The 23,971-nt window shown below is 41.0% G+C and overlaps 1 protein-coding gene across 1 annotated transcript; it reads right to left on the reverse strand.

Moving 5' to 3' along the window:
• Positions 1-637: 637 nt before the first annotated feature.
• Positions 638-13,748, reverse strand: UBE2N (ubiquitin conjugating enzyme E2 N). The gene is made up of 4 exons (XM_060777324.2): positions 13,613-13,748; positions 2,527-2,773; positions 2,238-2,378; positions 638-1,325 (listed from the first exon to the last, which is right to left on the reverse strand). Exons 1-4 carry the CDS (start codon positions 13,640-13,642, stop codon positions 1,285-1,287), a joined length of 459 nt encoding a protein of 152 aa, XP_060633307.1. The 5' UTR covers positions 13,643-13,748; the 3' UTR covers positions 638-1,284.
• Positions 13,749-23,971: the final 10,223 nt, after the last annotated feature.

The following is a 23,971-nucleotide window of genomic DNA, read 5'->3' on the forward strand; positions in this document are numbered from 1 at the left end:
AGTCAGAAAAGGAAGTTTGAAATGCAGTCAAAACATGCTTCCATAAATTATTTACATTTATATGATGGCCTTTATAAAATCACATGATCTCCATCTTCCAAATGAAGAAATGGGTCAAAAAGAAAGCAGGAGCTTATGGATTGCAGGCAGGGCCACAGTTAACAAGTTATCATCCAATTTACCTGTACTATAACATCTCATTTTATGCAAAGATCTTACTTTTAAAGATGCAAGCTGACTAAGTGTGTAGTCTGATACCTGATAATACTTAGCACAAGACAGACAAGTTCACATACACCCAAATAGCTTTTTTTTTGCTAGCTTCCTGGTTCAGTGGTACTTAACATTGCAAGTACATTCACATCAACGATGCATCTAACTTACTTAAGACTCTGATAAGCATTTACATTTACCAGAGGCTTTTTAAAAACACAAAATCAAAAAAAAATTATGAACACTATGAATATACAAGTCAGTAAAAGATCCAATATTTTACTACACCCATTAGGTTGGTGAAAATCCAATGTTCTAAACTGGTTTCATTTTCTTTTTTTAAAAAAAAAAACAAACAGATTGTCACAATTGAAATTTGAAGGAAAAAAAAGAACACAGCAAAACAAACTGTACAAAGGCAAAGTAGAATAACAAAATATTTTACTAAAACAGAAGATTTACAGAAGATTTTCCAGACAAGCCATACAAAATGGTCACAAGCTTTTATTCCTTGAAGGGAAGGGTTTTTACACTTGACAGCAGAATCACAATATTATTAGTGAATGGATGTTTAATGTTCCCGTTTTTGTTCAAACAGCCAAGCTTGTCCATCTACAGCATCTAAGTTAGACTTGGCTAGAGGGCATATTCTAGAGTATAACTGGTTAGCTGCTTTAACCAATGCAATTAGCATCACCATAAAAAAGGGAAAAGGAGCCCACACAATTAGAACAAAATATCCCTGCAGCTAACCCTGACTACTTTCATTCACAGTGCTCACACTTAACTCATGATGGGAAAAATTATTAAAAGCAGAGATGTGTTACTTCTTTTAAACAATTTCACAAACAATCCCGATGATACTTCTAGCCTCTGCTCATGCAGAACAGGAGTGAATTAGGACAAGACACAGATTTGCTAGTGTGCATTTAAATCATCAAAGAACTGATGTCTGGGGTTTTTTTTAAATTCTGTAACGTTTTCTAAGACTGTGTCCATTAAATGCAAACAAAAAAGGAAGAGGTCTTGGCAGAACAGGAAAAAGTGATGCACACTGATTCAGAGCACATTTTAAATATTATTCATGGCATATAGCCTAGTCCATGCTCTGGCTGTAAAGGGAAAAAAGGTACATATTAGACAAATTAGACAGACTTCGCTAGTCTCCCATCACCTTTTAATTTGCTAAACTTTGTAAAATATGCAAAAACTAGTTTTCAATTACAATTCCTGAGGACAACTCACAATAAAGTATCAATTTTACATCGGCTTTATAACCCAAATTTTACTAAATTTACAGTAGCCTTTATGCATTTGTACCAGCCATATGACAACTGCAATCTTACACATCCCACTGGCTACATGAAGTTAAACACTTATCCACCTTCAAGATAAGCTCTAATTATGAATATACATATAGGGCTTGTGAATAAGACAAGTAATTGGGACAAGTAAAGTTGTTTAATCTTAAAATGTTGTTAAACTGTCAAGTCAACATATGATGTTCCTTCCTCCACTTTTTACACCTCCTGCCTCCAAGTTTAATCCTGTTCTTCATACAATACATTCAGTTACCTGCCCTAAAATATTATATTTTTCAGAAAATCAAGACTAACCCTGCATGTAGTTTGTGTCCTTTTTCTTATGAAAAAGGCATCCAAGGGGAAGCTGGAAAAGTCTCCATGGTCCAGAATGAAGATACTTATTGCATGTCAATTGAAGTCTCCAATAGGATTTTTTCTTGAAATGCACATACAAAGATAGTTATGTCCATGAGTTTAACAACAACAATTAAATTTGTCTTTCTCTTCCCCAGTTTCTCAAGCTTCCTCTTGGCTGTTAGTTAAAGAAGTGTTTTAGTTAGGCAGTAACTGCACTCATGCAATTGCCATCATATTCAATTTTGTCCCAGTCTCAAAAACAAGGATGTATTGTGCCTTGATTGTATCTTTTCGGCCAAGATATACTTGGTACAAGAAGCAGTTAAAATAAATCAATATTGGCCTAAAATATATGTGTATTACCTGTTTCTATGGCTTGGGCTTCATTGGTCTTCCACTGCTCAGCTACATCATTCGCTAGTGGATCATCTGGGTTGGGAGCGCTTAACAAAGCCTGGATTGATAGCAGAACTGTACGAATCTGCAAAGCTGGAGACCATTTATCTGAGGAAGCAAGTCAGAAAGCATTAAAGCCAGCAGTATATTTTTAAAAAATCCCCCTCTCCCCTCTGAGATAATTTGAAATCATTTTCTACTCTTAGAAATTTGGTCAGAAATATGTAGTTTCTTATCAGGATTCCAAACCACTTACCTTTCAAAATATCTAAACATATTCTTCCCAATTTGTCTACGTTAGGATGATAAATTTTGGTCATGAAACGTACTTTCGGAGCTGCCATTGGATATTCTTCTGGAAGAAATAGTTCAAGTTTAAATGTCCCACCCTCAAAGGGGGAATCCTGTGGACCTGCAATGACCACATGAAAATAACGTGCGTTGCTTTCATCTGGCTCTGCCTTTATTCCAGGAACAGGTTCTGCCAGCAAGCGCTGGGTTTCCTGAAAAAGAAAGAAAACACTAGTGGTGCATGCACACATAGACTATTTATTCAAGGACACAGGCATGTTGTTCTCCTTGTTACACATTTTACTAAAACCACATATACCTAACTCTCAATCTGATGAAGCTTTGAGTTATAAATCAACAAGCAAAGAGGACTGGAGAGAAAGCACGATTGTGCTGCCTTCTGCAGCGGGAACTCCAAAGACCATTCCCCCCACATGTTTCCATTATGTAAATAAAACAGGTTCATTCACCACTTAGTAAACTTAGATCCACGCAGCTATATTTAGATGAAATAGAAGAGCAGTGTCATGCTGTCATGTTATGATTGTTCTGATCAGCAAGAAATATAAATAATGAGTAACACACCAGAAGAAAGATAACAAGGAGTGAATACTTCATTTATCTATTTCTACCAGAAAGCAAATATGCACTGGCTGCTGCATTTTGGATGAGCAGGCATTTCTGGGAAATGCTTTTTATGCAGGGAAAACACAGCCCACATTAATCCATAGGCAGTCAATCCCACTCTGTAAGGGGAGGGCAAAGGCCATTTACTGTGGCCAAGTGTCCATTGCTAACATGCCTGATCAACTGCTACTTTAACCCTTACCAGTCTGCTCAACTATGCGAGTTAATCCATTGTTGGGGCACAATGTATTTAAAAAACCGTCCTTCCTGGAAGCTTTCAGAACCAGCAGTCTTCTGTTTTTTAATATCACAAAGACTGACCTGGAAATCCTACACAACCTGTGCCTCCTCTCAGAGAAAGGCTGGTAGAAGCTTTGTTTTGATCAACCCAAGAAGTCATTACGCTGTAGTTAACATAAGAAATGACAACTTCTTTTCAAATCCTCCCATTCATGAGTTGGGACTCCCTAAATCTTATTTCCTTCAATAATACTGAACTAATATTCCCATCTTCCCCAGCCAGCATGACCTTTCAGTATGCTTGGTGGGCATTGCAGTTCAACACATGTAGAAGAGCTGTTTGAGGAATGAACTGAACAATGCACCCCCCAATTTGGAAGTTAGCATCAGACCATCAGTAAGAGGCCCTTTTTGTAGTGCTATCCCAGTTGTTGAATTCCCTCCACAATCCTATCTGTTTAGAATCTTTATTAATTTCCTCCTTTCCTGAGGTTTTTTGAAACAATCAGGTTTTAATTTAACTCGCTTTCATTTCAATTTTAGCTCATATTATTAAATAGTGTGATATTTGATTGCTGAGAGATTAATCCAACAGAAGAAATCTGCACCATGCCTGTCAGTTCATGGACATACTGGCATCCAAGCTTAGCATAGTTGACTCCCTTTGGGGGTTTGCATTTTGCAATTTGATTATTCACAGATGTGATTAAAATGTGATCACATCTAGTAATCTCCAGGTACTCCAGTGAAACGACATGCCTAAGTTCTGCCAGAAGTTGACCACAGTCAGGCTGGAAGACCTAGTGATTCTTAAGAGAGAACACTTCTCTAGAAATCTCTAGGTTCTTCTGACAAGTTGCTCATAGAGTCATGTTGGAAGACCCAAAGATTCCTAGATAGGTGTTCACTCAGGCAAAAAAATATTATTTACGTTTTCATGGAATTTTGTGCCCCTAACCCAAGCAAATGTGGAGGGCTAACTGCACTTTACTTTCACTCTGACCAAAAATGTACAGAGAAAACAGAAACGTTGCCATTTTCTTCTCCTCCAGCTTTGCCTTAATTAACAATCCAAAATAAAAGGAGTATAAATTGAAAAGCTTCTTTATGAAATACTTGAACCAGCAGTTTCATTCATAACAAGTGTCACAGCAAATACATGCTTCTTCAAATATGTCTAACCAAAGACAGTGCTGATAACCTTACTATTGTGTTTGATTGTATTACTTAACAAGCAACAGAATTTGCACTGGATACTGGGGACACAAGAGACTCAGCTATTTGATGCAGAATTGTGATCTAGCAGACATGAAAGCATATTGTTCCTATAATATCTTTGCACACAGTACAGAAACAATATGCTTTAAGTCTGGTAGGAAAGTCAGTTAGTTTAGTGGTTTAAGCACTGGGCTACGACTGAAGTCCAGGGTTCGAAACACACTGGGTAACCTTGAGAAAGTCACATCTTTCAGCTTCAAAGGTAAATGCCCTCTGAACAAATCCTACCAAGAAAATCATGTGATAGGTTCAACTTAGGATCAACATAAGCTAGAAATTACTTTAAAAGGAGAAAATAACAGTATCATGCTATCAAGGCCTTTTTCCAACATCCTGATTTCTTTCCCTTCACGTGGGAAATTAATGGAAACAATACCACATACAAAAATCAAGGAAGGCAAGCGATGGGAGACTTGCTTCAATTTATATACATCTTCAATTATTTTTGATGCCAGGAGACGTGAACTGAAAATTCAGAATTAAAAGTGGTGGATCTCTGTAACACTGATTACTTTTCTATAGAAATATATTTGAGTTGTACTGACATTTCAAGAAAACATGATTTCCCAGAACAAAATACAGAATTATTTGTACAGATTAGTTATTTTGGTCTATAATATGACAATTGCTTCTACATAAGATCAGACTGCAACTTTCCCTAACAGTGTGATCAGTAAAAGTTTATTCAGAAATAACTCCAGTGTGTGAATTGAGCTTTATGCTTTAGTATGTTTAAGATGAAAGACTAGGACCCAAATTCACTAAGGACACATGCATAATTCATGCTACGCATGTGGGGGCAAAAAGTCACAACTGCATAATAAATGTATTCTGCTGATGGCAGCAGAACTGGAGTTGCAAAGGCAGCATATTCATTTATGCCTTATCCTTGCAAGTTGTGCATTGTGGTCGCACATCGTGTATTATGCAATGGCACCTAGTCATTGGTATGCATTTCAAAATGTTGCTATTCTGCATAGGGCTGTCATGGTTTATGACCACGTGTGGGCATTTAAACTATGTTAAATGGATGTTGCATTGAGGCCAAGGTATGGTGATACAGTAGAGAAAAGAATTTAAGCATTATGGAAGTACTGGATATAAAAATATACTGCCGCTATTCACAAACATTTGAAGAGGCATTTATTTTCCAAGGTTTCCTCAGATTTCTTTCTGTGTACTCATAGTTCTAAGACTTACTCCTGCTTCCAGACCTACAAATTAAAACTCAGCTTGTTTCAGTGTTGATGAGAGCCCTCCTAATTATCCACATCTGCAAAAACGAAGACATAACTGCCACAATTTGCTGGTTCCATATCTAACACTGAAATCCAGTGAATTGCTTATCTTCAAAGGATCTGTGCTAGACCCAGTGGATGTTGTATTTACCAATGGACAGCTGATTTCCTCATTATGTTACATGGGGGGGGGGGGGTTGATGTTGAGGAAAACGTCTATAGTCTGTGAATGCATTAGAATCAATTTTGTAGCAATATGGGTCATAGACTAGGTGTATTTATAGTTACAAATACTAATTCACTCACTGATGACAAATATATTGAACTTTCTATGCAATTCAGTCCATCTTCTTAAAAGTAATAACATACATTTCAAGTTCAATAAACGAAGTTAATCAACCAAGTATTGCATGCAAACCATGATTCTGAATTTGAGAAAATATGTTTCTCTTCTATTTCTTCTTCTCTATTTTTTCTATTATCTCTCATACTTTTTCTCCAGTTCATGCACTGTTCTTGTTCCCTTTTTACTACCTGGTTTAGTAAGTCGGTTCTTTCCACAACTTACATTGATTTTTCCCACAATTTTAGGTTGCAGATTTCTGCCATCCCCTTTTCATTCTCACGGATCTTTCTCAATCTGTGTCCTATCTAGTTTGGATTGCAGGCCCTGTAGGTAGAGGCCGTACTACTTAGATATTCACATAGCACCAAAATATCTGTAGATATTTAAATTATCAATTTTGGGGCTGCAGGAAGAACAAGAACGAAGATACCTTTTAGTTTCCTGCTGATCGTTCTGTTTTGCTCCCTGATCATTTGACATTTGATCTCTTCTTTCTGCACCTCTTTGTAACTTTTAAAGGAGACAGAGTTATAATTAGATCTCAGTCGGTATTCGAGATTACCAAACACCTGTTATACATGGGTAGTCACAGTTGCTTGCTCCATCCTTGCCACTTAACTTTGAGTCATAGGCCTGAACACCCTGGCTCATTTCCTGTCATTGATTTTCTCACTGCTCAGTATTACTGGAAACAGAATTTTCACCTCACATCATTTATATGTATGAGATAAATACATTTATGTTTGTTTTGCTTTAGTATGCTTTGTTATACAAAATATCTGAATTTCATGCATCCTTTTATGGAAGTAAAATAAGCTATAGCAAGATACTGTTGCCTCCGTCTCCTGATTCAGAGAGTTCAGTTAAGAAATCACACCAAAGAACAAGCAATCAATATGCTAACACATCTCAAGACTCTGGTTAATGACTTTAACCAGAGCTAGACAGGCCTCTGTGGGGCAGGCACCGAAAAGGTAACATTGCAGTCTAGGAAAGCAAGATGTTTTTGAGTCCTGGTTAAGCAAAAGGCAGGCCAAACTATCAAAATGCTGCCAATAATAACTGGATAAAAGTGACAAAAAAGAGACCAGTTCAAGAACTATTACACTTCTTCTTCAATTGCATAGTTGGATGATAGTACATCTATTTTTCTAACAGAAAAACTCCCTTCCTGAGTTTCATATAGCTTTCTGCACAGACTGCAACCACACTGCATGGCATACTGAAATTAATAAGCACAGTGGGACTAGTGTTTAAAACATTAGAGAAGCAGCTGCACAAAAGGCTCAGAAATGATGTAATAGGCAGCCTATAATAGAGATGGAAAAATCATATATACATATTTGACTATGCAAATGAGCTACATAATATCCAATTTCAGATATTTGTTATATAACTTATTTTAAGAAGAAAGGTATTGAAAATTCAGCAGCGTGGAAAAGCAGGACCTAATTACTTCAAAAATAATAGGTCATATATTAGCAATCTAGCTTCCATCTACTGTCACTGAAATCAAATGCATTAAAACATTAGAAGCTAAAAATCCTAAAACTGAAGATAACTTATCTGTGTTAGCAGTATTGGCAATCGCTCCTACATGCTATATCTATATAAAAAGGTATGTGATAGACACACACAGAACCTTAAGTAGAAACACCCAAAGTATAATTATAACATAAAAGAATTTCTTTAAAAAAACTCTTTTTCCTATTTTTCAAATATTTCTATTGATGCTAAGTCCAATTAGGGTGCAGTGCTTGCACATTTTTCGATAAAATAAATTTAGTGCTAATTTCACTTCTTGTGCTACTCATTTCACTCCTTGCATAATTCATTTAATTTATATCCCATCTTTCTCCAAACATGAGGAGTTCAGAAACTTAAAATAAAATATAATTAAAACTATAAGCAACACAAACGTTTAAAAATATAATCATATTTTAAAGGTTTTTAAAGCAGTTACATACTAATGATGATGATAAAAATACTAATACAACATACCTTCCACAGTTAACCCTCAAGAGCCTGGCTAAATGGGAAGGTTTTGCCTGCCTAAAGAAAAAAGGAAAGAGGGGCATATCCTAGCTTCCCATGGGAGGGAATTCCACAGTTAGTAGCAGCCCCTGTAAAGTCACTCTGCTGTATCCTGACCAAGTGATGGTGGTAGGTTCAAAAGAAAAGCCTCCTGCCAAGTATCTCAAAACTCTGACAGGCTCAGATAGGGAGGTACAGTCTTTCAGGTAGGCTGGACCAAAGCTGTATGGGGCTTAAAAATAGCACTGTGAATTGTGTCTGGAAACAAACTGGTAGGCAGTAAAGCTGTTTCAATGTGGAAGTTTTATGTTTCCTGTCATCAGCTCCAGTCAACATTCTAGTAGCAAAATACTGAATCCACTGCAATTTCCTAACAGTTTCCAAATCAGCCCTACACGTGTTATAGTAATCCAAATGGGATGCAATCAAGGCATGTGTCACCATGGCCAAGGAACAGCCAGAGGTGGGGCAGCAGCTTCAACTGTGGAAATACACTACTGATCGCTGCTGAGATCTGGTCTTCCAGGCTTAAGGCGGAGTCTAAGAGTACACCCAAATTACAAACCTGAGATTACCAAAGAAAATGCAGCAGGCTCATCCTATTCCCCAACCTGCCTTTTGCCCTACCTGGAGCACCCTATCTTGCTTTGATTCAATTTCAATTTATTTGTCTTGATCCCAAAACTCTGTGGACCATTTTCCCTAGCAGTTTCATGAACAAAGTCCTATTGCACAGAAGAAATATTTCATCACAAGAGCAAAGTAGAGGGCCTCCAAATATTTCCTGTAGAAGCTGGAGTAAAAGTAATTGACTTCCCTGAAGGAACCTGCTCAATCTTTTTTCAAAGACCTTCTGGTTTACATGGACCAAGATACTATGCTATTTCCCTTGCTAATCTGTGAAGATTTTTTGATGTTAAGATTGCCCCTGCCCACAGCAAATGGGTGACTAACCACATGTGCACCAATTACAGTCTGACAAAGTGTGCTGTCAAATTTGATGCCTTCCCCACCAAATGCTTTTTAGATATAAAGAAACTAAGACTGCCCAGTTCTTGCTGCCATAATGCTTCGGTTCATAGTCTACAGCCACATCCTGTTAACTGCTGTTAAGTTGACTTTGATGTATAATGACCCCATGAATGAGAAACTTCCAAGTCATCCTGTCATCAAAAGCCCTGCTCAGATCTTGCAGACTCAAGCTTCCATAATTAAATCTATCTTTCTGAAAAGCAGTCTACTTCTTATGCCTTCTACCTTTCCAAGTGTAATTGTCTTTTCTAGTGACTGATGACTTTGTCCATCATTATCTTTTACACTGATTTTGTATGTTGATGTATTTTACTTTATGTATTGTATGGCACCTTTGTGTGCTATTGTATAAGCTGCCCAGAGTCCCTGTGGGAGATGGTGCAGGGTATAAATAAAGTTTTATTATTATTTATTGCATCCACTTCCATCCTTACTAACATCTGCCCTATACTTGTATCTTCTATGGGCATAAGTGGGTTTCAGACACAGACTATTTCTGCCCACTCCCTTCTGCTCCTCTCTGTTGATGGAGAGATGTCTTACTGGCTTCAATATAAATTCTGGCAAACATCCAGACTAAGCAGGAGTAAGTACTTCTATCCTCATTCAAGAAACATCTAAGGTAGGAGTGGGGAAAAGTGGGTATGCATCCTCCAAAGCTGTCTCGATAATCCTGACTCAACAGCCCATTTTCTGTCAAAAAAGAGAGTGACTCTTATATATTAAGATGCAAAACACTAAAACGATGTTTAGAATCAACATATACCTATTTTCCTATAACAGAAATGGATGCCTATACACTTTTAAAATTTTCTTTGTTTTTGTTGATAATTTTGCCATCTTTTGACCCTAGAGGGTCCTTGAAGCAATTTTTTAATGGTCCCCAAACTCAATGCAATTCCTCAACCCTGATCTACAAGAACTGCATTTATTCATTTAGTGCTTAACATTTTTACCAATTCAATTCACATTTTCAGATATATATTTTTACTCCCATCACTATTACACATTTTTGGTTTTAACTTCTGTGGATTTGATTAAAATAATTTCCCTAGTAATTTCCAGCTCCCAGGTGAACCTATGATTAATGTCTTTTTGTCATGCTGGGAGACCTAGAGATTTCTAGTGAGGACATCTCTCAAGGGGAAAGCTTGTTTTCCACTGCTCTAAAGACCAGGAAAATGAGCAATGGATTCCAACTGCAAGAAAAGACATCCCACCTAAACATTTGGAAAAACTTCCTGATGCTGACAGCTCTTTTGCAGTGGAGTATGCTCCTCAGAGAATGGTGGAGTCTCCTCCTCTGGCCATCTGTTGGGCGGCTTTTATAGTGTGTTCCAGCATGGAAGAAGGGGGTTGCACTGGATGGCCCTTGGGGTCTCTTGCAACCTTATAATTCTATGAAATGCCGTAATTCCACAGCACTGAGCCATGGCAATGCGGTGTCAAACTGAATTCATTCAACAGCGCTGATATACCCTTAGCAAGCCGATTTAGACAATGTGTTGCCAAAGGCTTTCATGGCTGGAATCACTGGGTTGCTGTGTGTTTTCCAGGCTGTATAGCCACGTTCCAGAAACATTCTCTCGTGAAGTATCACCCATATCTATGGCAGGCATCCTCAGAGGTTGTGAAGTTTGTTGGAAACTGGGCAAGTAAGGTTTATATATCTGTGAAATGTCCAAGGTAGTCTTGTCTGTTTGAGGTAAGTGTGAATGGTGCAATTGATCACCTTGATTAACACTGAATGGCCTTGCAGCTTCAAAGCTTGGTTGCTTCCTGCCTGGGAGAATCCTATGTTTGCATTTGCCTAGTTTCCAACAAACCTCACAACCTCTAAGGATGCCTGCCATAGATGTGGGTTTTTGTTTCATGTCAGGAGCGACTTGAGAAACTGCAAGTCACTTCTGGTGCGAGAAAATTGGCCATCTGCAAGGACATTGCCGAGGGGACACCCAGATGTTTTACCATCCTCATGGGAGAATTCTTTCAGGTCACCGCATGGGGAGCTGAGGCTGACAGAGGGAGCTCAACCCAGTCTTCCTGTATTCAAATCAATGACGTGTCAGTCAGCGATCCTGCTGGCACAAGGGTTTAACTCATTGTGCCATGGAGTGCTATGATAATTTGGGATAAATAGTAAAGCTGGGTTCAGATCAGATATATGGCCTGTCTGGAAGGGCCCTCAAAAGGTGTCTAAATCTGGGTTGCTGTGAGTTTTCTGCACTGTATGGGCATGTTCCAGAAACATTCTCTCCTGATGTTTCACCCACATCTAGGGGGCACATTGGGTTAAAACCTTGTGCCAGCAGGATTGCTGAATGACAGGTCAATAGTTCGCATGAGGGGAAAGCGAGCTGAGTTCCCTCTGTCAGTTCCAGCTCCCCATGCAGTGACATGAGAGAAGCCTCCCACAAGGATGATAAAACATCCGGGTGCCCCCTGTGCAATGCCCTTGCAGAATACTTTGGTTTGAAGCTGCAAGGCCATTAAGTGCTAATCAGAGTGATCAACTGAAACATTCACACTTGCCTCAAACAGATAAGAGTTTTCTCCTGCCCTGGACATTCCACAGATCTATAAACCTCACTTGCCTAGTTTCCAACAAACCTCACAATCTCTGAGGATGCCTACTATAGATGTGGGCGAAACATCAGGAGAGACTGCTTCTGGAACATGCCCATACAGCCCGGAAAACTCACAGCAACCAAGTGATTCCAGCCATGAAAGCCTTTGACAACACAGTGTCTACATCCACTTGCCATGAGTATATCTGCACTGTTGAAGGAATGCAGTTTGACATCGCTTTGATTGCCATGGCTCGCTGCTGCGGAATTATGGCATTTCACAGAACCATAAAGTTGCAAGAGACCCCAAGGGCCATCCAGTCCAACCCCCTTCTTCCATGCTGGAACACACTATAAAAGCCACCCAACAGATGGCCAGAGGAGGAGACTTCATCACGCTCTGAGGACCATACTCCACTGCAAAAGAGCTGTCACCAACAGGAAGTTTTTCCAAATGTTTGGGTGGAATGTCTTTTCCTGCAGCTGGAATCCATTGCTCCTGTTCCTGGTCTTTAGGGCAGTGGAAAACAAGCTTTCCCCTTGAGAGATGTCCTCACTATAAATTTCTAGGTCTCCCAGCATGACAAAAAGGTATGAACCATAGGGTCACCTGGGAGCTGGAAATTCCTAGGGAAGACATTTGAATCAAATCTAGAGAAGTCAAAACCACAAATGTGTACTAGTGATGGGAGTAAAATGGGAGGGGCCTGAGGCTGTTAGGAATGGTGAGAGTTGAAGGCCAAAACAACCAGGGAGAGAGGGTTCAGCTCCCTCTATCCATTCCAGTTCCCCATGTTGGGACATGAGAGAAGCCTCCCACACATGACTGGTAAAACATCCAAAAACTTCCAGGCGTCCCCTGTGTAACGTCCTTGCAGACGGCCAATTCTCTCACACCAGAAGCGACTTGCAGTTACTCAAGTCGCTCCTGACACGTAAAAAAAAAAATTCTGGCAGTGCGGACTCATATAATCCAGTTTACAGCAGAAAACCTAGGATCCGATCTTGGGATATAGGGCCTGTCTGGAAGGAGCCTAAGAGGCGCTCCTGGGTCATGACTGAAACCCGGCCACGCCTCTCCTCCCAAATTGAGGGTCTGGTTTTGAAGCAGAGGCTGGATGGCCATCTGTCGGGAGTGCTTGGCGCGTGTGTTCCCGGGGGTCACTTCCAACTCGGCGATTCTGTGGGCGAAGCGGGCAAGGAGTGGCCCTCCTCACCCTGGCGGAGCAATGCCTGGGCGCTGAGGGCATCATCTGGTGCGCCTTTTGCGGCATTTCCCCGCCATTCCAGCCCGTCCTTGAGTCACAAACAGAGCCGCCTCCCTTCACCGCAGAGGGGCAGCGAGAGAAGGCTGGCGGGAGGGAGAGAGAGAGGCGGCAGGCCTGGCCATTCATTCCCTCGCAGCTCCCTCCTTCCGTCCGCGCGGTCACTCCCACCTGCCCGACTGCCCGCCCGCCTCAAATGGCGGCGCGTTCCCACTCTCCCTGTTGCGGCCCTCAGGCCTCGCAGAGGCGCAAGAGGCAAGGCCAGCTGAGGGCACCGGAAGCGCCGCCTTCCCCGCTGAGTCCCGGCTCAGGGCTCCTCTCCGCCCAAGGCCCAAGGCCCGGCCGAGAGGCCCAAGAGGCCTGTCTCCCTGCGCGGAAGGCCTCAGGCGAGAACGGTGAGGCCGAGGGCGCGAAGCCGACCTACCTTGATGATCCTGCGGGGCAGCCCGGCCATCTTGTCTTATCGGGGATTCAGGCTCCGCTGGGTCTCGGCTCCGCTCGGGGCTCACGCGCTGCCGGAAGGAGTCCGTTCTTCACTTCCGGCGACGTCACCCGCTGGGCCGCTGCCCCGACGCACGCCGGGAAAGGGAGTCCTCGGCGGGGCGCGAGGGCGCCTGGAAGGAAGGCGGAAGGAAGGCCGCGCGGGCTCAAGGCAAGGCAGTTCCTTGCCCTGCCTCATTGCAGTGGGATCCTGGGAGTTGTAGTTTGGTGAGGCGCCGGCATTCTTTGGCAGGAGGAGCAGGCTGGAGCAGACATGGGCAAACTTAGGCCCTCCAGTTGTTTTGGCCTTCAGTTCCCGATAATAGTATGATATATTGTCGCAGGCTTTCATGGCCGGAATCACTGGGCTGTTGTAGTTTTTTTCGGGCTATATGGCCATGTTCTAGAGGCATTTTCTCCTGACGTTTCTCCTGCATCTGTGGCAAGCATCCTCAGATGTAGTGCTACCTCTGAGGATGCTTGCCACAGATGCAGGAGAAACGTCAGGAGAAAATGCCTCTAGAACATGGCCATATAGCCCGAAAAAAACTACAGCAATCCAATAGTATGATAGCTGGGTCCGGAAGCTCCGAGCCTAACGCTGTTTCTACTTCGATCCTTCGGGAGCGCTGAATGCGCAACGCGATATTACAGAAGGAATATAAGAGTTCTTTAATGGTAAAACCCTAACCGAACTCTAAACCTAACCCCTAATCCTAACCTAACTCTAAACCTTACCCTAATCCTAACACAAACCCTAACCCTAAAGCATATTCTAACCTTACCCTAACCCTAACGCAAACCCTAATTCTAAAGCTTACCCTAAATCTTGCCCTAACCCTAAATCTTACCCTAAACCTAACCCTTAATCCTAACCCTAAAGTTTACCTTAACATTACCCTATGCCCAATCCTTACCCTAACCTAAAACCTAACCCAGGGGCGGCTCAACCCATTACGCAAAGTAAGCATTCTCAGTATAGTTGATTTTGCCCAGGGGCGCTCTTGGGGAAAAATAGACCTTGACATATGCGAGTTGTAGTTACTGGGATGTATAGTTCACCTAAAATCAAAGAGCATTCTGAACTCCACCAATGATGGAATTGAACTAAACATGGCACACAGAACTCCCATGATGAACAGAAAATATATATCAGTGATTGGGGGGGGGGGGGCGCCAAAATACTGTTTGCTTACCGTTGAAAATTACCTAGGGCCGCCTCTGACCTAACCCTAAACCTCATCCCAACCCTCCCCTCATTTCTAGCCTTCTACCCTTACGTGGTCCCTTCTCTTATTCACAACCACTCTTGCAAAATGTGCATAACGCTCAGAGCTTCCGGACCCAGCTATCATACTATCACCCAATTCCCACCATTCCTAACAGCCTCAGGCTCTTTTCTTTTCCCCTTCAGGCGCTTAACCCTAGTGCCCCAGTCCCAGCGAATGTGGACAGAAGGTGCTGTCTTTGTATGCCAGCTGAACAGTTTTGGTTAATTTATATGCAAGCTATGCCAGTGGAAACTGATCTAACACACATAAGGCACTGCCTTGATTGTGTTACCTTGTTCTCTGAGGCCACTATAGCAGTGTGTTGTTCATTCGTTCAGTCGCTTCCGACTCCTCGTGACCTCATGGACCAGCTCACGTCAGAGCTCCCTGTCAGCCGTCACCACACCCAGCTCCTTCAGAGTCAAGCCAGTCACTTCAAGGATACCATCCATCCATCTTGCCCTTGGTCGGCCCCTCATCCTTTTTATAATAATAATATTTTTTTAAAAAAAAAACTTTATTTGTACCCCGCTACCATCTCCCCAGCTTCTGCCAACCTAGCAGTTCGAAAACATGCAAATGTGAGTAGATCAATAGGTACCGCTCCGGCGGGAAGGTAACAGCGCTCCATGCAGTCATGCCGGCCACATGACCGTGGAGGTGTCTACGGACAACGCTGGCTCTTCGGCTTAGAAATGGAGATGAGCAGCACACCCCAGAGTCAGACATGACTGGACTTAATGTCAGGGGACTACCTTTACCTTTACCTTACCATCTCCCCAAGGGACTCAGTGCGGCTTTCATGAGGCCAAGCCCACAGCACATCAATAAATAAAAGCGATAACAATCAATACAAACAGTTGAAATAAAAACTCAAAACAAAAAATACACAATAAACAGTAACAATAACATAGAGCATTAAAAAACCTATGGCCGGGCCAAATGTAATAATTAAAATTTAAAAATGCTGGGCATGAAACAAGGTAAGGTAAACTAGGATAGGGTTTTCAAAGAAAGATGAGGGCACGTAGACAATCCTAAATCAGTATTAAAGTGCATTTTTCCTTCCATTTTCCCCGGCATCATTGTCATCTCTAAGCTTTCCTCTCTTCTCATGATGTGGCCAAAGTACTTCATCTTTGCCTCTAATATCCTTCCCTCCAATGAGCAGTTGGGCTTTATTTCCTCAAGTATGGACTGGTTGGATCTTCTCGCAGTCCAAGGCCCTCTCAGAATTTTCCTCCAACATCACAGTTCAGAAGCATCTATCTTCCTTTGCTCAGTCTTCCTTATGGTCCAGCTCTCACATCCGTAGGTTACTACAGGGAATACCATTGCTTTAACTATGTGGATCTTCATTGCCAGGGTGATGTCTCTACTCTTCACTATTTTATCGAGATTGGTCATTGCTCTCCTCCCAAGAGGCAAACGTCTTCTGATTTCCTGGCTGCAGTCTGCATCTGCAGTAATCTTTGCACCTAGAAATACAAAGTCTGTCACTGCTTCCACCTTTTATCCCTCTATTTGCTATCAATAGCAGTATCAAAATAAAAAGTATATGACAGACTGAAAAATACATACAGAGTATTAAATTACCACCAGCAATGCACTAAATAACCTGATTGTAATATTTCAGTTTTTTAAAATTTGGTTGCTATTTTATAGTACTGTTTGGTTTAGACTGCATTGTCATAAAGTTTATATCAGATGCATGTGTGTAAGTGAGCAAGATTGGCCCCAAAGTACACTTATGTTGTAGGCATTTCTATGTGCTACATAAGCCAAGCACTATGGACGTATATGTACAGATACATATATAGGTTGAATACCACTTATCCAAAATGCTTGAGTTCAGACATGTTTGCGATTTTTTGGATGTTGGGATATTTTCATCAATGTTCTGGGATATCTTGGAGATGAGAGCCAAACTTAAACACAATTTTTCATATTTCATATACACTCTATACCAGGCATGGGCAAACTTGGTCCCTCCAGGTGTTTTGGACTGCAACTCCCACCATTCCTAACAGCCTCAGGCCCTTTCCCTGTCCCCCTTTCCCTTTCCCCCTCAGTCGCTCAAGCAATGTTATCTGCCATTAAGTCAACTTCAACTTATGGTGATCTTAAGAATGAGAGACCCCCAAGTCTTATTCTGATCCTGCAAATGCTTCTTCATAGGGTCTATCCATCTGTAATAAGGTCTTCCGCTTTTTCTATTGCCTTCCCAAACATTACACAGGCTTGTGATTATTTTTTTTCAATATTGTCACATTTTTTTAAAATGCTGAATTCAAACAAAACACAATAAAATGTCATACCATGTAAGTCTTTCACAAATTCATTATTTTTTAAAATTCAGTCAATTTCGATTGTAAGCACTGATGATTTGTTTGAATGATTTTGAACAGCTTTTTATGTTTCATATCCAATTAAAGTTTTTTGAAAACCTGTTGGAAAAGTTTAACCACTTTCTTATTCTTCTCCCAATGAAATTTTACTCAATTACATGTTACAAAATAAAAGCATTAAAGTTAGTTGTGAATAAATGTTAGCTCACTTTGCGATTTGTAATGCCAAACTCCTGTAAATGTGGATAATTTTCAAAAACTGTTAATGACCCTCAATTTACCAGGCCTGTTGTCTGTCATCTATTAAATCATGTTTTTTCATATAGGTCCCAACCAAACTACACTGGGGAACACTTTCTACCTTTGTCCCACACCAGTTTCTAAAGACCTACTGCTATTTATTAGACATATGTACGAGCATTTCTGTTCAGTCACCATTACATTCTTATCCTTTATTCGTTTTTCTTATCACACTTGCATTGAAAACAGCCTCCGTTTCTTGTGTGCCATTGAGATCATGTAAAGGAGCAAGGTTAGTTTCAGTAATGTGAGATTCCAAAGGTCATTTCAATTTCGAGCCTTCTCAGAAGGGATACAGCTTCCTAAGACGGCTGCCTGGCTGGTTTGTATTTTAAGAAGTACTACAAAGGATCCGTATGAGAGTTAAAAGTTGAACTTGATTAGTATTTCTTGGCTACTTTAGGCAACTGTCTTAAATACTTGAATGGGTGAAAATATATTTGAACGCAAGAGTGTAACTTGAGTAAATGCCAAGAGGATCAAACAGTTTTCCCTTTTAACTTCTTACATCCCGGGAATGGTGTTGTGACAGAATCTAATGGATAGCAATTTGGTTTTTGGTTTTTTTGTTCATTTGTTTTTAGAAGGGCAATGCTGAACTGTTTTTCCCTAACAGAGTGGATGAGAACATTACTTTTCCAAGATATGTCCACATCATTGCACAATGCAACTGTTGAACTGTACATATCACCATATCACCATTTTCACAATATATTCACATTTAGCCTATAAACCAATACATTCTTCTTTCAGCAAATATGGTCCTGCTACTCAAAATAAAATACCCCCACCGCCTGTGAAGCGGACAACAATATCAACTGAAATGTTGTTGCAGGGGAAATTGCATCAACCCTAGATACCATAGAGAGCGGCAAAAGATGGAAGGAGTTGTAATCTAACTATATTTCAAGGACCTCATCCATCTTGTTAGGAAGAAATAATTTTGGCTGTTGCAACATGTAAGTACACCACCTGAGTAAGCATGTATGTGGTGCATCTGAAATAACTTCGAATTATTCATTTAGTTATAGTCAAAAGCAAAATAAACTACATAAAGAGAATTCCTTGCTATTAAAACTGATGAATCTGGTACATGGGGTTATATATATATATATATATATATATATATATATATATATATATATATATATTGATCTAGATTGTAAGAAATAAAGTCAGTGAATATATAGGCAATGATGATGTTTTTAAACATGACTGTGTCATAGTAGCATTAAATTCATTGCACTGAAACCTAATTAACACATGTATTATGACTGTGTCTTAAACTACTTTATCACAATTCTAGACACCAGTGTCATAAGTGAATCCTTGGGAGACTACAATTCAGTAGTTTGTTTAATCAACACTTCAAAGTTCATTAATCAGGTGTGTCTATACACATGTTCTCATATACATATATACACATGTTCTTATCTTACTTCTGATGAAAACTAATTGTATTTTTTTTATTTTATTAAAGTTTTTCAGGATAAATTTATGAATTGCCACCAAAGTGCTAATGATCTTGAATTATTCTTTCCATGACAAAGAACAATATTGTCTCCTACTAATAACAGATATTTATAATCTTGTTAATGGCCATTTCAGCAGCTTGCAAACCTTTATAATCCTATCACTGCTAATTCAGTACCATAACCCAACATTTCACTTGTGGAAGGAAGAGGGTCATACTGATTTGCATTAATATAGATTTGTCAGTTATATGCACTTGAGGTCTACAATCTGTCTACAAATAGAAGTAATGACTAGTTCTTGTCCCAAAATCACGATTATATCCTGGTAATCAGAGGAAAGGCACTATAGCACTGCTTCTGTAGTACTATAAATATTAAAAGGTACTGTGGTATTTACTAAAATTGATGATGTAAAAGAGCTTTGAAAAGGGACAATGAATTCTACGAACAGAAAGATGGAGTAGGTATGGGGAGCCCTCTCAGCCCGGTCATAGCTAACTTCTACATGGAACACTTTGAAGAACAAGCCCTGGAAACAGCAACCAAAAAGCCCACGATATGGTTCAGATATGTGGATGACACCTTCACCATTTGGAGCCAAGGAGAAGAAGAACTCAACAGGTTCCTGGACCATCTTAACAGCATCCACCCAAACATCCAGTTCACCATGGAAAAAGAAAATGAAGGAAGACTGCCTTTTCTAGATGTCCTAGTCATCCGCAAACCAGATCAACAATTGGGTCACACCGTCTACAGAAAACCCACACACACAGATAGATATCTACATAAAAACTCCAACCATCACCCAAGTCAAAAAAGAAGCACCATTAAAGCCTTGGCAGACTGTGCAAAAAGAATCTGCGAACCCCACCTCCTCCAAGATGAACTGAACCACCTCAACTGGGCTCTACAGGCCAATGGATACTCCACCTCAGACATCAGAAGAGCTGCAAGACCAAGAACAAGCCACGAGAGTAAAGATAAAGATCCACCCAGAGGAAAAGTGTTCCTGCCATACATCAAGGGAACCACTGATCGCATAGGGAAGCTGATGAGGAAACACAACATACAAACAATCTACAAACCCACCAAGAAAATCCAACAAATGCTACGTTCAGCAAAGGACAAGAGGGATCCTCTCACCTCTGCAGGAGTCTACCGTATACCATGCAGCTGTGGACAAGTCTACCTAGGGACCACCAAACGCAGCGCCCAGACACGCATCAAGGAACATGAAAGGCACTGCAGACTACTTCAACCAGAGAAGTCAGCCATAGCAGAGCACCTGATGAACCAGCCTGGACACAGCATATTATTTGAGAACACAGAAATGCTGGACCACACCAACAACCACCATGTCAGACTACACAGAGAAGCCATTGAAATCCACAAGCATGTGGACAATTTCAACAGAAAGGAAGAGACCATGAAAATGAACAAAATCTGGCTACCAGTATTAAAAAACTCTAAAATTATAACAGCAAAATAACAGAGAGGAAATAACCAGGCACAGATTAACACCTCCCAGCAACAGATTTTCCCAGGCTCAGGCAGGCCTTCAAATGCTAATGAAGGTGATCAGCTAAACATTCACACCTAACTGCAGCAGGGAAGAGCTCCTTGCCCCACCCCAGCCATTCCACAGATATATAAACCCATTGTCCTAATTCCAACAGACCTCACTACCTCTGAGGATGCTTGCCATAGATGCAGGTGAAACGTCAGGAGAAATGCCTCTAGAACATGGCTCTATAGCCTGAAAAAACCCACAAGAACCTAGTTTATTTTCAGATAATAGAGTCTCTCCCTCCCCAACTCCACCAATATGGGAATTATCTAAAATGTAACTTTCAAACCTCTGATCCTTAACATATTACTGTATGAGTATTTCAGACTAACAGATTACTCCTGGAATTACCCTGGTATTTAACTTTAAGCCTCTCCCAAAGGCCTCCACAATTTTAAAAAATGTTTTTCTAATTTTACGTAATTGTGATCAAACTAGTTAAGTGAGAAGTTGTCACTGAGAATAAAAAGATCTCCACCTTGAAGCAGATTCCTTTCAGAGCTACAGCAGCAGTTATTCCTGTAACTCAACTCCTTGCCCTTAGCAGTCACAAGTTGTGAAATTATCTGCCAATCCCTTTTCCAAATCCACCAAATTCTCCTTGCTTCGCCATTCTTCCTGCAAAGATTTTGCATACAATGGCCACCTCATTGGAATGGCATTTAGGATTCTCTATAGGAAAACAGGTCCATCAGAAACCGAGATTTTAAGGTTGTTTACTTTTGTAAGGATTACCATCTCCCACCTCTGCCTGCAAGGACCTGCAGCCACGAAATCTAACACTCATCAATGTAGCACAGTTTATCATGTGCTCATGCCAGCAAGTATTTTACACATGAAATGTCTGTGTATTAGATTGATGTTGAAATTATTGGTGGGTTCCCAATACAATGACTTTCTAGCTTGTCTACAGTTGTCAACCATGCCCAATTACATACAGCAGGATTGGACAATCTGAATGAGTCTGGGTGCAAATCTTCACTCCAAGGTCCCATCATGGGTCTCACAAATTCCAGTGTCACCCATGGTGGTACCCTGGAGGGAGTATTTGCACCCACTGTTTAATTTGTTATTTGTTGTTTTTGGCACTGAATGTTTGCCACTATGTTATCTCAGCTAGAAACCACCAGCTGAGATAGGGTGGGTTATACATATTATTATTATTATTATTATTATTATTATTATTTTACTGACACAAAAACACTGTATGTCACAGCAAACAAGATATATATGTTGGATTTCACATCACAAAATCACAAGTCAATCACTTTCCAAGCGTCTAGGACTGTGTGATGTATTTTCGAATGATGCGTGCAGATCCAAGATAGCATCGTTATAGTAGTAGTAATAATAATAATAATAATAATAATTATTATTATTATTATTATTGCAATGTGTTCTCAAAATTCAGTAGCAACAGATGACCTCTTGTTGAAAAGAGGTTCCCTGGTTTGTCATTGAAACCAGCAGCAAGCCACTGCAACCCATTCAAAACAAGTGTTTTGTTAGCTTTAAATGAAGTTTTCTCAATTTGCTGCCAGATTTTGGTGATATGGTTTTGGAGTGGACTTCTATTCAGAGTGTTGTAATCTGCTTTACCTGGGATTGCCTTTGAAAGAGTGGCAGCCAGATTGCTGACTGGAGCTCTGGCTACAGGAGGACACAACTCCTGTGTTGTAATACCTCCACTGGCCGCCTGTTTGTTTCAGTTCAAAGTGCTGTTTCAATTCACAGAGTGCAATTCAAACTGCTTGTTATGACCTATAAAGCACTATATGACTCAGGCCCATGTTATCTCAAGGACTTTATTTCCTTATATACAACCTGTCCGTTCTTGAGACCTGCTAGGGCAGTGTTTCTCAACATGGGGGTTGGGACCCCACCGGGGGTCATGAGGGGTCACCAAAGACCATCAGAAAACACAGTATTTTTTTGTTGGCCATGGGGGTTCTGTACGGGAGGCCCAGTTCTATTGTTGGTGGGGTTCAAAATGCTCTTTGATTGTTGTTGTTGTTCATTCGTTCAGTCGTCTCCGACTCTTCGTGCCCTCACGGACCAGCCCACGCCAGAGCTCCCTGTCGGCCGTCACCACCCCCAGCTCCTTCAAGGTCAGTCCAGTCACTTCAAGGATGCCATCCATCCATCTTGCCCTTGGTCGGCCCCTCTTCCTTTTGCCTTCCACTTTCCCCAGCATCATTGTCTTCTCTAGGCTTTCCTGTCTCCTCATGATGTGGCCAAAGTACTTCAACTTTGTCTCTAGTATCCTTCCCTCCAGTGAGCAGCCGGGCTTTATTTCCTGGAGGATGGACTGGTTGGATCTTCTCGCAGTCCAAGGCACCCTCAGAACTTTCCTCCAGCACCACAGTTCAAAAGCATCTATCTTCCTTCGCTCAGCCTTCCCTAAGGTCCAGCTCTCACATCCGTAGGTTACTACAGGGAATACCATGGCTTTGACTAGGCAGATCTTTGTTGCCAGTCTGATGTCTCTACTCTTTACTATTTTATCGAGACTGGACATTGCTCTCCTCCCAAGAAGTAAGCGTCTTCTGATTTCCTGGCCACAGTCTGCATCTGCAGTAATCTTTGCACCTAGAAATACAAAGTCTGTCACGGCCTCCACGATTTCTCCCTCTATTTCCCAGTTGTCAATCATTCTTGTTGCCATAATCTTGGTTTTTTTGATGTTTAGCTGCAACCCGGCTTTTGCGCTTTCTTCTTTCACCTTGATTAGAAGGCTCCTCAGCTCCTCCTCGCTTTCGGCCATCAGAGTGGTGTCATCTGCATATCTGAGGTTGTTAATGTTTCTTCCAGCAATTTTCACCCCAGCTTTGCATTCCTCAAGCCCCGCACATCGCACGATGTGTTCTGCATACAAGTTAAAAAGGTTGGGTGAGAGTATGCAGCCTTGCCGTACGCCTTTCCCAATCTTGAACCAGTCTGTTGTTCCATGGTCAGTTCTTACTGTTGCTACTTGGTCCTTGTACAGATTCCTCAGGAGAGAGACAAGGTGGCTTGGTATGCCCATCCCACTAAGAACTTGCCACAATTTATTATGATCCACACAGTCAAAGGCTTTAGAATAGTCAATGAAGCAGAAATAGATGTTTTTCTGAAACTCCCTGCCTTTCTCCATTATCCAGCGGATATTGGCAATCTGGTCTCTCGTTCCTCTGCCTTTTCTAAACCCAGCTTGAACATCTGGCAACTCTCTCTCCATGTATTGCTGGAGTCTTCCTTGCAGGATTTTGAGCATTACCTTACTGGCATGAGAAATAAGGGCCACTGTACGGAAGTTGGAGCAGTCTTTTGCATTTCCCTTTTTTGGTATGGGGATATAAGTTG

Source organism: Anolis sagrei, chromosome 5, assembly GCF_037176765.1.
Source record: "Anolis sagrei isolate rAnoSag1 chromosome 5, rAnoSag1.mat, whole genome shotgun sequence".
Classification (NCBI taxonomy): domain Eukaryota; kingdom Metazoa; phylum Chordata; class Lepidosauria; order Squamata; family Dactyloidae; genus Anolis; species Anolis sagrei.

Excerpts from the sequence above, each read along its gene's own strand:
- UBE2N (XM_060777324.2), bottom strand. The coding sequence starts at position 13,642 with ATGGCCGGGCTGCCCCGCAGGATCATCAAG. Across the intron at positions 2,774-13,612 it reads TGCCCCGCAGGATCATCAAG|GAAACCCAGCGCTTGCTGGC; the intron begins GTAGGTCGGCTT and ends TTTCTTTTTCAG. Across the intron at positions 1,326-2,237 it reads AGCCCAAGCCATAGAAACAG|CCAGAGCATGGACTAGGCTA; the intron begins GTAATACACATA and ends TTCCCTTTACAG.